Genomic DNA, 12,237 nt, shown 5'->3' with positions numbered 1-12,237 from the left:
CCTCCCTCCCCCTCCCTCCCCTTCCTCCTCTCCTCCTTCTTCATGCAGGCCAGGCTGGCTTTGAACTCAGTATGTATGACCTTGAACTTCTGATGCTTCTGCCTCTCCCTCCAAAGTGCTTGCATTACAGGTGTGGGTCACCTGCAACTCCGGGTGCTGGGGCTAAGACCTAGGGCTTCCTACATGCTAGGCAAGCACTCCAGCAAATAGTTACATCATCAGCCTTCCCGTGCTTAAAACAGACAAACAAAGAAACAAACCAACTGTTGTAGTTTAGGTGATGAGTTAAGGGAAATAATCAGATGAAGTAAACAACTGCAGGATGGGCTTGTGGGGGGAGGGAAGACAGGAAAACCGACTTTCCTGGAGTCATTCAGGTCCCTGTCCTTGCACTTCCACTTACTAAGAGATTCCTTAGGAGCAATCTTCCAGTGAGCAGCCATGTCGTTATTTCCAAAGAACCAAATTTATTCCCACAGCATCGGTGTTGAGAAGTGCACCCCACACCGTGGGAGCTGATCGGTTCACCAAGAGCCTCTTGCTTTAGTGCCCAAGGGGACTGTAGCCATAAACCTCTCCCTAAGAGCAACCAGACTCTCCCCAGTGGTCTTAGTCACTGAGTTTGCTGTTAGTGACACAAACCAGTGACATTTTGTGAGAATATCAGAGACTCAAGGCTGGGCCACAGAAGGATGTGGTTTGTCTGTGAGACAAAGTCAATATGGGTGCCCATGTGGGAGCAATTGATCAGCCTACCCTGGTGTCTCAGCACCAAGTCCCCATCTTCACTCTTTTCTGGAGCCAAGATGTCAGAGACTTCCCTTCCTTGCAGGTGGAGGCTAGACATCGAATGAGAGACCCAAGTAGGGCCTTTCCCATCCTGACAGCATCTCTTCCTTCCATTCAGGCAGCTACTGGGCCAAAGACAAGAGGCTGCCCCCATGCTCACTCAGCCAAGCCCTCACCTACTTCCTGGACATCACTACCCCTCCCACCCAGCTGCAGCTCCACAAGCTGGCCAGCCTGGCCACGGAAGAGGCTGACAGGCAGCGGCTGGAGGCCTTGTGTCAGGTGAGGGTCTGGCTGGTGGATGAGGCAGGGGCATTTCATTGATTGGAGGGAACAAAAGCTCAGAGTTCAACCCCTGAGAGCATCCTCCTGAGTCTCTAACTGTGACGTGTGTGTGTGTGTGTGTGTGTGTGTGTGTGTGTGTGTGTGTGTGTTGAGGCATAGGCATAGTTGCTGCCCCATCTCTAGGTCACAGTACTACTGAGGTGCTCTGATCTCTTTCCTTTTCAATTAGTCTGCAATTCTAGCCCGTGGATGGAATTTGTCCCTTCAAGGCAGCTGCTCTAGGTTGCTCTCTGTTGCTGTGGTAACACCATGACCGCCTGTAGGGGAAGGTCCAGTTTAGGGGAAGAAAGGGATTGCTAGGTTACATGTTACAGTCCATCATCAAGGGAAGCCAAGGCAGGAAGCATGGAGGAACGTTGCTTGCTGGTTTGTTCCCTCTGGCTCGCTCAGCTTCCTCCCTGACACAACTCAGGACCACCTGCCCAGGAACAGCACTGCCCATGGTGGACTAGACTCTCCTCCATCAATTAGCAGTGAAGAAAATGCCCCACAGACATGCCCACACGTCATTCTGATGGCAATTCCTCAATTGAGTGTCCCTTTTCCTGTGTGTGTCGAGTTGATGACCAAGATTAACAACCACAGTGGCTGTTTAACACCCTGAGATGTGTCACTTTATCAGCTACATGGTTCAGTGACAGCCGCCTGCCAGAGTTGTCAGTTTTGTGAGAAGCTGTGTAGGGTACATTGTCATGAGGCAGGCATGAGGCTCACTCCTTTGTTCCCATCTCTAAGTGTGGGAGATGTGCTTTTACATGGGAGAAAACAGAGGCGTGGAGAAAGCCAGTGTGGTGGCTCATGCCCGTAATCCCTACACCTAGAGAGGCAGAGACACATGTAACTTTGAATTCATGGCCAGCTTGGTCTGCAAATTGAGTCCAGGACAGCCAAGGCTAAATAGAAAAAAATCTGTCTCGAAAAAACAAAAACAAAAAAAGAATGACGGAAATTTAAGCACTTATTCAGAGTCACACTGTTAAGAAATGGAGGCTCAAATTCAGGGAGTTTAAGTGCTGGACCACTGTTTCAGTCTCTCATTGCTGAGTAGGATCAAACGTGACGAGCCTTGAACAGTTGGGGAGTCCAGTAATTCCTGGTCATCCTAATGATGCACCTGGATGTATGAACATTTTTCATTGATTATTCTCTCCCTCGATGCACTTATTCTGTGATCACTGTGTCCCACCTCTATGCTGGGGCCACGCTGGGTGTGGAACCTCGTTAGACATCTCTGCCCTCGTGGAAAAGTGTTCAGGTGTGCAAATACTTAGAGATATGACTGTGTGGTTGCCCAGAAGCACTACGGCATCACAAGGGAGTGGGTGGGGCATTGTGAAGCTACCATAGACTAGATGGTCCAGGGTTCTGTCACTTAGCCTTGGATCCTCCACCAGATGGGCCTCCCTCTTCTAACCTTCTGTAACTGAGCTCTGTATGATCTGGAAAGGCTGGGAATGTTCCATGCCTCAGAGCCCACTCTGCTTGGCAAAACACACAGCTCCTAAATCCTGGGCAGAGCCTCACTGGCCATACCTCCCCATTGGACAAGAAAAGAGACAAAGGTGAATCCTTTGAAGGCTAATTCATGTAGGACAGAACCAAAGGACTATTCAAGTCACTAGAGGCCTCCTTAGTGTGTCCGGTCATGGGGGAAGTGGGTGTAACTCAGAGGAAACTGGGGTACATATAATCCCAGCAAAGGCTGCTGTAGAAGATTGAGATGCCAGAAAAGACAGAGTGAGTAGAAGACCTCCCCTTTTCCCCAGGCTCTTTCATGAGAACACCCAGCAGTGGCCAGCTCTGGAGGATCACCTCACACTGCAGTGGGAAGAGACTTGGTGGCGGGTGGGGTGGGAACTGGAAGGGATCCTGGACAAATACTTGAGAGATGCTCTAGCTTAAAAGTGATGGGCCTAGGGACTGGACAAACGGCTCAGCGGTTTAGAACACTCTCTTCTTCCAGAAGTACTGAGTTCAATTCCCAGCACTCACAAGGTGGCTCACAACCATCTGTAATATGCTCCAATGCCATCTTCTGGCATGCAAGTGTACATGAAGACAAAGCATTCATATGTATACATACAATAAACAAACAAATTCGAGAAAGAAAGACAGATAGAAAGAAGGAAGGAGGCGCAATGGGGCTGAGTCTACCATGACTTTAATCACCTGATCCTTTTTTTTTTTCCTCTGTGACTCAGTTTCTATAATGGCAAAAGGAGCAGTTGCTCTCCGGGTCCCTTATAGTCCTCCCTGCTCTGGTGGGGAGTTGGGGGAGAAGGTTCTTGCTCTCTCAGGGACGAGGCACACAGGAGGGCTCGGCAGTGTAGGAAAAGCAGCAGCTGGGTTGCATGAGGCCACACGGGTGGTTGATCAGGACGTGCTCCCCTTGCAGATGGCCAGGGTCCCCTGCACCATGGTGTCTGCAGCACCTGGGTCAGTAGCCTGAAGCCCCAGGACCCAGTGCCCTGCTTTGTGCGAAGGTAAGCACCACTCAGGGCCCTCTGGAGGCCCGGGTACCTGGGGATTCTGCAGTACAAGGGTAGGAACGAGAACTCAGTGCTGCCCTTGCCCATAAAGGGATGCGGGGTAGCTATGCGTCTCCTCATTTCCCATCTGGCTACAGGGGTGGTGGAGCCTATGGCAAGGATAATGGTGGGATCCAGAGAACGTACACAGGGCTGGATCCTTCACCAAAGAACTAGCATGTGGGGAGACGGCGTGCCCAGGCAGGGGGGACAAAGCTGTGCCCAGGGCTTGGGAATCAGTGTCCCCCTCCATCCATGACAGTGCCACCCTAACAGGGGCCCAGGCCCCCAGCCCTGTCCTGCGCGTGCTTCTCCCGGGGGCATCTGAAGACCGGGGTCTTTCTGCTTCTGCCTCTGCAGTGTCGATGGCTTCCAGCTCCCTGAGGACCCGTCCCGGCCTTGCATCCTTGTTGGGCCAGGCACAGGCATTGCTCCCTTCCGAAGCTTCTGGCAGCAGAGGCTCCATGACTCCCAGCACAGAGGTACAGCTCTCAATAGGAAGGGAGTATGCCAGGCACCGTGATCTGACCATGACACAGGACGTGCACATCACATTACTACACTGTAGCCCATAAGTAGTTGCATAGACTTGGTGTTTGTGTCCTGCCTACTTCCTCTCTCCTTGTTTGTTTGTTTGTTTGTTTGTGCATGCCTGCAGGACAGAAGAGGGAACCAGATCTGATGTTAGGCGGTTATGAGCCACCATGTGGTTGCTGCGAATTGAACTCAGGACCTTTGGAAGAACAGACAGTGCTCTTAACCTCTGAGCCATCTCTCCAGCCCTAGTTCATTGCCATGTATTTAGAGGAGTGTCCTGATGCACATGTGGAGGTCACAGGTCATCTTGCCTCTCTCCTTCCACCATGTGGGTCCCAGGAATCAAACTCAATTTGCCATGCTTGACGGCAAGTGTCTCTAAGTGCTGAGCCACCTCAGCAGCCCATTGTGAAGGCTTTTGGATGCCGCCCTCATTGTTGGTGTCACCCGTTAAATAAACCACAGAGTGAGCCTGTGAAGATGTCCCCAGAGGTAGAAGATGAAAGGAATCGGTTTCACATGAAGACTCTTTCTGTTCATTTGGTAAAGAGCCTTGAAGAAAGATGGCTCTATGCCTGGAATGCTCGAATGAGGCTTTTTGTGGAAGAAACCTTTAGCAGTGTTTGACCTTCAAGTCCCTGCACATGAAGTCCAGCACAGCCAACAGCATCAGGAGGTGGTTGGTTGTCCTAGACACCTGAGGCCTCACCAGCTGCATTTGGTGTAGGAGCTGGGTCAGGAGAGATGGTTTTCACAAAAGAAGGCCACAGAGATTCGATATTTCCCTAAAAGAATGTCCTTCGCATGTTTCATACACACACACACACACACACACACACACACACACACACACACACACACACCTATATGTATCGGAGACAGGATCTTGTTACTCTAGCCCAGGCTGGACTGATAACTCACTATATAGACAAGGTGGCCCCACATTTATAGCAATCAGTCCTTCCGCCCCTAACTCCCAAGAACTGACTATCCTAATATTTGAAAAAGAAAAAGTAAAATGAAAGTATAATATGGAAAAAAATTTAAATGTGCTGACATAATCATAAATGATACTGAGCCGTGTTTTTTCCAAGAGTGCTTGTGTTAACTATAAACTGGGATAATACCAGATCAGAAACATGCACTTGGGCACCCAGGTGGTCATGGGTTGTCCTCTATTGGCCATTGTGGTAACTGCAAACTTCTGGTTCATTGTTTGTTTGTTTGTTTGTTTTTGCCTTAAGGGCTCAAAGGAGGTCCCATGACCTTGGTGTTTGGGTGCAGGCACCCAGAGGAGGACCACCTCTATCGGGAAGAGATGCAGGAGATGGTCCACAGGGGAGTTCTGTGCCAGGTGCATACAGGCTACTCCAGGCTTCCTGGCAAGCCCAAGGTAAGTCAGCCATGCCCAGGCTGGCTGCACAGCCCTCCCTCTCTGAGCCTTCATCTCCTCTGCTCTAAAGAGGAGACAGCTGCACAGCCTCAGAGTGATATGAAGAACACTATGATGAGACAATGAAGCCCAGAGAGGTTTGAGACTCACACTGTGGCTTCATCTCCACAGTGCACTCAGCTGCAGGTGCCAGGCAACCCTGGGATGCAGGCTGTGCTGGGAGACGTGTTGTAGGGTGGCTTTATGCTTGGCTCAGCAAGACTGGAAGGTGGAGCTGATCCCACAGGGGCCTCACATGGGCCTCTGCTCCAGGGCCATGAACACTCAGTACAGACTCTCAGCTCAGAACCTAAGGGAACTTTCCCTGAGGACCCCTTTGGATCCAATGGCTGGACCACTTGCCATCTTATGTGGGAAAAGAGCAGAATCCTGACGGACTCCAGGACCTTTTTTATAAACGGGGAGCCTGGGAGCCTGTACCCCAGCCACACATCAGAGCTGGGACTGATCCACACTGGGAAGTCCCCTCTTCTGCAGCATAGGCAGCAGGTCCCAGAGCTCTAGGCAGGGCCGTTAGCTTCATGGAAGTGTCTCTGAAATGCAGTGAACTCAGGGAAGATCTGTGGGTTCCTTCAACCAGGATTAGACAGGATACTTGTGTATCCTGAGGTGAGGCCCTGACTGAAGCTGCTAAGGCCCCTTCCCCCCTCCCCATGCCCTGCCTGCCTGACCACAGTCACCTCAGTGTCTACAGCTGGTCCCACCATGTCCTCTACTTTTAGGTCTATGTTCAAGACATCCTGCAGAAGCAGCTGGCCGACGAGGTACTCAGAGTGCTCCACAGGGAGCAGGGCCACCTCTATGTTTGTGGAGATGTGCGCATGGCTCGGGATATGGCTGCCACCTTGAAGAAGCTGGTGGCCACCAAGCAGAACTTGAGCGAGGAACAAGTCGAGGACTATTTCTTCCAGCTCAAGGTATGGGAGCTGGGGTGGGTCCCTCGAGAAGGGTGTAGGCCAAGGTCGCATGCTATTGGAAGCAGGAGCAGAGCAGCAGAATTGGGGGTGCCCTGAGACCCTCTGCACAACCTGAGAAACCTTGGTTGAGCTGGCTGGCTGTGCTCCTGGAGGCCAGACTTTCTATACCACACTGGCTGTCACCTAGCTGAGAATCAGCCAGTGTGTTCCCTTTCTAAGAGCAGTTTCTGCTCCTCCACACCCCTGAACAAATTACCCACACAGCAGATTGGAGTGGAGACCAGCCTGGGAGGCCAGTTACCTGTTTGGTATGGGAAACAGACTTATTTATAGCAGGTGCTGGCTTGGGGCCCTCACTCCTTGCAGGAAGGACTCCTGGTATCAGGGCCTACCTTGTGCCATATGGTCACCAAGGATAGTCGTGTGACATTTCCTTCTGCACTTTTAATGGCTTTATGAGGGAGAATGACTCTGACATCACTTAGCAGATGGAAGGGGTCCTGGTGCCACAGCAATGAATGTGAGAGCCAGTATCTCTGTATCTCTGATTCCTAAGCCTGACTATAAGGCTCATACTTATACTCCATATTTATATTAATCACAGGCTATGTGATAAAGGTAAAAGGTGTTAAAAAAAAACGGGTAGAAACTGGTCAGTGTTCTGACAGGTTACAGTGCACGCCTGTAATGCCAGCACTAAGGAAGTGGAGGCAGTTGGATCAGGAGTTCAAGTTTAAAACTTGGTTCCACAGTCAGGTCAAGGCCAGCCTGGGCTAAATGACATCCTGTCTCAGAAACCCAAAAGCAAAAAGCCTCCCTACACGGAGCTCACTCTCTGCAAGAGTGATGAAATAAAACACAGGGTACCAATTATGCAGAGCAGCGGCTCAGAGTGAACTTGGGCTCCATTTCATGAAGGTGTTTGGGGAAGGGGCCATTGGGAGGTGACAGTTGAGGAAAATACACAGAGACACCCTGTCATGAAAAACCAAAATGAAATAAAATAAATAAAAAGAGAAAACATGGACTGGGGATGCAGACCAATCATTGCTTAGCATATGAAATGGCCCAGTCTTGATCTAGAGCACTAAGGTTTCCAAGGCCAGATCACTTGGGACACACTTCTGGGTCCGCAAATGCAGCGGGTGGCTTTACTGTAAGTTTTCTTCTGGAGCCCTCAGCCTGCTGCTGTGTGCTCTGACTTCAAGACCTAGGGAGGCACAGGCTGCCCAGCACATGCTGAGCTCAAAGCTCACACCCAATGGTGCGTGTGCAATGAGCACTAGGCAGGTGTGGGAATGCCATCCATGCATGAAGCATGGGAAGAGGCTGCAGTGGGCCACACACAGGGCTGATGGGAAACCAAACCTGGGTGCAACTGCAGCAATTCAGACACGGGGGAAAGCACAGGGCTAGCCAGTGCCTGTGTCACCAGGGAGCTGTTGCAGCCCAGGGTTTAGTCCCAGCCTAGATGTGGTGGCTGGGCCAGAAGGGTGACACCTTGACCTCTGCTTCCTTCCCCTCACAGAGCCAGAAACGCTATCATGAAGATGTCTTCGGTGCAGTCTTTTCCTATGGGGCGAAAAAGGAAAGCACCTTGGAGCAGCCCAAAGGCACCAGGCTCTGACAGATCAGAAGGAGTTACAGCTTCTGAAGCAGAATTCAGTGATGGATTCAACCCCCCAGCTGCTAGGGGCCTGGCTAGACAGAGACATACAATTTCCCCCAAAGCCCTCACTGCATCCCTCTCATGCCTGCCCGACACAGTAGTGTTTGGACTACTTGACTCTCCCTTCCCTCCCCACTGTTCACTTATTTTCCCTCCCCTCCCCTCCTCTGCTCCCTCTTTTCTCCCCCCACCCTCTTCCCTGGACCCTTGGAGCTGTGAGCAGAGAAAAATGAACCTCCTGATGGAAGCACTTTGGGTGACCTCGCAGAGCTGTCTGGCTGCATTGTACACAGTTATTTTATACTTTGTATTTAAGAAAATAAACATCTTTGTCTACTCAAAAGGGGGCACTTGGGCCTTCCATTGTATAATTCCTCAATGAAATATTTATATAAAATTCAATCACCCTGTGTTGCTCGACTTTTGTAGTGAAAGCATTCTCAAGGAATGGATGGGTTGGGGTTGGTGGGCATCTTGGCACTGATGCCCTATGAGGGAACATGCTAACCAGATGCCCAGGGGACAGCAGATGAAGTGTGCATTTGTCCTGTGGTCATGGCAAGGCAGCTCGGGTCAGGACCTGGAGCTATGCTTCACACACAAGGCCCCTTCTGCAGGGGTGAGACCTGGGGCAGAGCCTTCCTGAGACCTTGCCCCTATCTTAGACAATGATGTGCTTGAGCCCTAGGGAGGTAGCTCAGTTGGCAGAGTGCTTGTCTAGCATATGCACAGCTCTGAGTGAATTGCAAGTTCAAGACCAACTTGGGTACAAAGTGTGACCTTGTCTAACAAAAAGACAAATTAAAGAAAAAACAGCTTTGGTTCCTTCCCATAGTTGCTAATCCAGAGTCGTGTGTGTGTGTGTGTGTGTGTGTGTGTGTGTGTGTGTGTGTGTGTGTCTGTATTTGCATGTATAGTATGTGTGTATGTGTTTGTGGGGGGTATTTGTGGTGTATATGTGTGTGATGTATGTGTGTATGGTAAATGTGTGTGTGCATGGTGTCTACGTGTGTCTGTGGTATGTACATCTTTCTATTCATGCAAGTGAGTGAGAATGTGTGTGCAAGTTGTGGATGCCAGAGGCAATTCTGAGTATATTTTTTGTTTGTTTGTTTGTTTGTTTGTTTGTTTGAGACAGGAGCTTACTCTGTAGACCAGGCTGGCCTTGTACTCAGAGATCTGCCTGCCACTGCCTTCTGAGTGCTGGTATTAAAGGTATGTGTCACCAACACCTAGCCTAGTGTGCTCCTTCATATCTGTCCACCTTATCTTTTGAGACACGGTCTCTCACTGACCCTGAAGCTCACTGGCAGAGAAGGTCCACAGCAACTGAGCTCCAGGGCTCTGCCTGTTTGTACCTTCCCAGCACAGGGATGTCAGGAACACATCACCACAGCTAGCTTAGCTTATGTGGGTGCTGGGGGTGGAAACATGGAACAAGCACTTTACCATCTGAGAGTCTCCCAGCCCCCAGTCTCCAGTCTGTATTTTAACAAGATTCCTCAGATGACTCAGGGCACGTGAGCACTAGGGAAACTCTGATGAGAGTGACTAGACTCCAGGCCACTCTGTGCATAGCTGCCAGAGGCAGGGGGGGGGGTTTCCATGGGCAAGGAGAGACTGGTGGCCCCTCCCTCCTGGCTCTTCTGCTCCATCTGATGCTCCTGACGATGTGGAAGAGGGAAGCTGGTAGGAACCCCAGCTCAGCTCCACCTGGTGCAGGCAGGGAAAGGCAGTGATGCTGTGGGGTAAGGAGCTGTGCTGATTGGTGCAGGCAGGAGCCCATGGCCTCCCAGCAGGTCAGGATGGTGGTGCCCTTCACACCAAGGTATCACCAAAGAGAACTAAACATGGGCTGCCTGGGTGCCAGGGCATGGCTGGCTAAACTCATTAAACGGGTCATGGGGAACAATCAGTACACAAACACACACACACACACACACACACACACACACACACACACACACACGTCTCTTTAAAAAGATGGTCTTAAATACACCCTGTGGCCGTATTTTGAAGCCTATGATCTTAGACTTCAAGTCCGTCTGCCTCCACCTCCTAAGTGCTGAGATTACAAGCAAGTTCCACTGTGCCCAAGGTTATGCAGTGCTGGGGTCAAACTCAGAGCTGTGCATATGCTAAGCAAGCACTCTGCCAACTGAGCTGCCTCCCCAGGGCCCAAGCACATCATTGTCTAAGACAGGGCAAGGGTCAAGGTCTCAGGAAGGCTCTGCCCTAGGTCTCACCCCTGCAGAAGGGGCCAAGGATTGTAGAAGGAGCTGTCCCCCCCCCATCCCCCAGTATCCATCCAGTGACTCAACAAATGTGTCCAAGGCCTGGTGCTGTCCATGGTGCTGAGGGAAGCAAGGACATGTGGTAGCTAATAGCATTTCTCAGTTGTGCCTGAATAGGATTAAGATGATGGTGGGGCAAGATTGCAAACCCAGCTAATTGGAAAGCTGGAGAATTCCAAGTTTAAGGCCTTCAGTGGTTCCAAACCTGGCTAACTAGTGAGACCTGTCTCAGAAAAAAAAAAATGTAAGAGAAGAGGTAGGCGTCTGTCTCACTAGCAGAGCACTTGCCTGGTATGTGTGAGGGTCTGAGGCAAACCCATAAAACAAAGTACCCATAATACAAAGACCAAAAGCAAAACACAAAAGCCTTCCTAATATTGGCAACACATAGGCAAAACTCAATGCCCTCCTTCTTTGGGGAGAAGTGTAGAGATGTGGTCTTGCTACTTAACCTAGATTGGCCTTGAATTTATTGTTGGCCAAGACAGAACTCTAACTCACTGTCCTCCTGCCTCAGTCTCCTGAGTGCTGGGATCACAGGGATGCACCACCATGCTCAGCTGGACCCGCTGCCTTATTATACTATAATTTGTAACCAATTAGATCTTGGTCAAATCATGGCCAGATGTCCCCCCTAGCTTAACTTTAGTCTTTGTGGCTTAAGGCTGGAACAGCTTTGCACATAGGGTTCTTTAGATGGTGACAATGTGTCCAGTGACATTGTATCCAGTGCCTCTTACAAAGACATAACTCAGAAGGTGCAAATGACCTCATGTATCACCTCACTAACTCCCTAACTCAGCTCTCCACCTGCCACTCCATCCATTCTCCCACCATTAAGTTGGCTCCACATTAGGGAAGACAAGGGCCATGCAGTATGGCTGTGCCATCTCATTGGATTCCAAGGAAGTGCACTCTGGCCATGTGCTGACTACAAGTATTGGTTTTTTCCCTTGTAAAAAATTTTTAGATTTTATTAATTTATTCACATTACAACTAAATTGTTATCCCATCACTTGTATTCTCCCATTCCACCCTCCCACCCGCTTTCACCCTATTGCCCTCTGGTCATACACCTCAGGGAGGGCAAGAGACTACAATTGTTGTGAACTTGACTGGACTTAAGGTCACCATGGGAGCACACCATGCTGGGAGTGGTCTGGAGGTGTAACTGGGGAAGATCCGCCCTGAATTGGCTCAAGCATTCACTCAGCTCCCTACCTGCCATCCATCCATGGGCTGGGACTGCAGACTAAATGAAAAGGAGGAGATCAAAGCACCTCAGTAGTACTGTGACCTAGAGATGGGGCACCAGAGTATGCCTATGCCCCAACACACACACACACACACACACACACACACACACAGAGAGAGAGAGAGAGAGAGAGAGAGAGAGAGAGAGAGAGAGAGAGAGAGAGAGAGAGGTGTCACAGCTAGAGACTCAGGAGGATGCTCTCAGAGGTTGAACTCTCCTTAGGGTTTTTGTTCCCTCCACTCTATGAAATGCCCCTGCCTCATCCACCAGCCAGACCCTCACCTGACACAAGGCCTCCAGCCGCTGCCTGTCAGCCTCTTCCGTGGCCAGGCTGGCCAGCTTGTGGAGCTGCAGCTGAGTGGGAGGGGTAGTGATGTCCAGGAAGTAGGTGAGGGCCTGGCTGAGTGAGCATGGGGGCAGCCTCTTGTCTTTGACCCAGTAGCTGCCTGA

General features: G+C 50.5%; 1 protein-coding gene across 1 annotated transcript; it reads left to right on the top strand.

Moving 5' to 3' along the window:
* Positions 1 to 721: 721 nt before the first annotated feature.
* Positions 722 to 8,491, top strand: LOC311578380 (nitric oxide synthase, inducible-like; the record flags this gene model as incomplete). The annotated part of the gene is made up of 7 exons (XM_084748211.1): positions 722 to 725; positions 908 to 1,066; positions 3,530 to 3,617; positions 4,023 to 4,144; positions 5,444 to 5,592; positions 6,375 to 6,569; positions 8,098 to 8,491. The coding sequence occupies 7 exons, from the start codon at positions 722 to 724 to the stop codon at positions 8,194 to 8,196; spliced, it is 816 nt and encodes a 271-aa protein (XP_084604337.1). The 3' UTR covers positions 8,197 to 8,491.
* Between the last annotated feature and the right edge of the window lie 3,746 nt (positions 8,492 to 12,237).

This window comes from Acomys minous (assembly GCF_964271855.1).
Source record: "Acomys minous genome assembly, chromosome: 12".
Classification (NCBI taxonomy): Eukaryota; Metazoa; Chordata; class Mammalia; order Rodentia; family Muridae; genus Acomys; species Acomys minous.
Note: the sequence above shows the minus strand (reverse complement) of the source record. Positions and strands in the feature narration are given on the sequence as shown.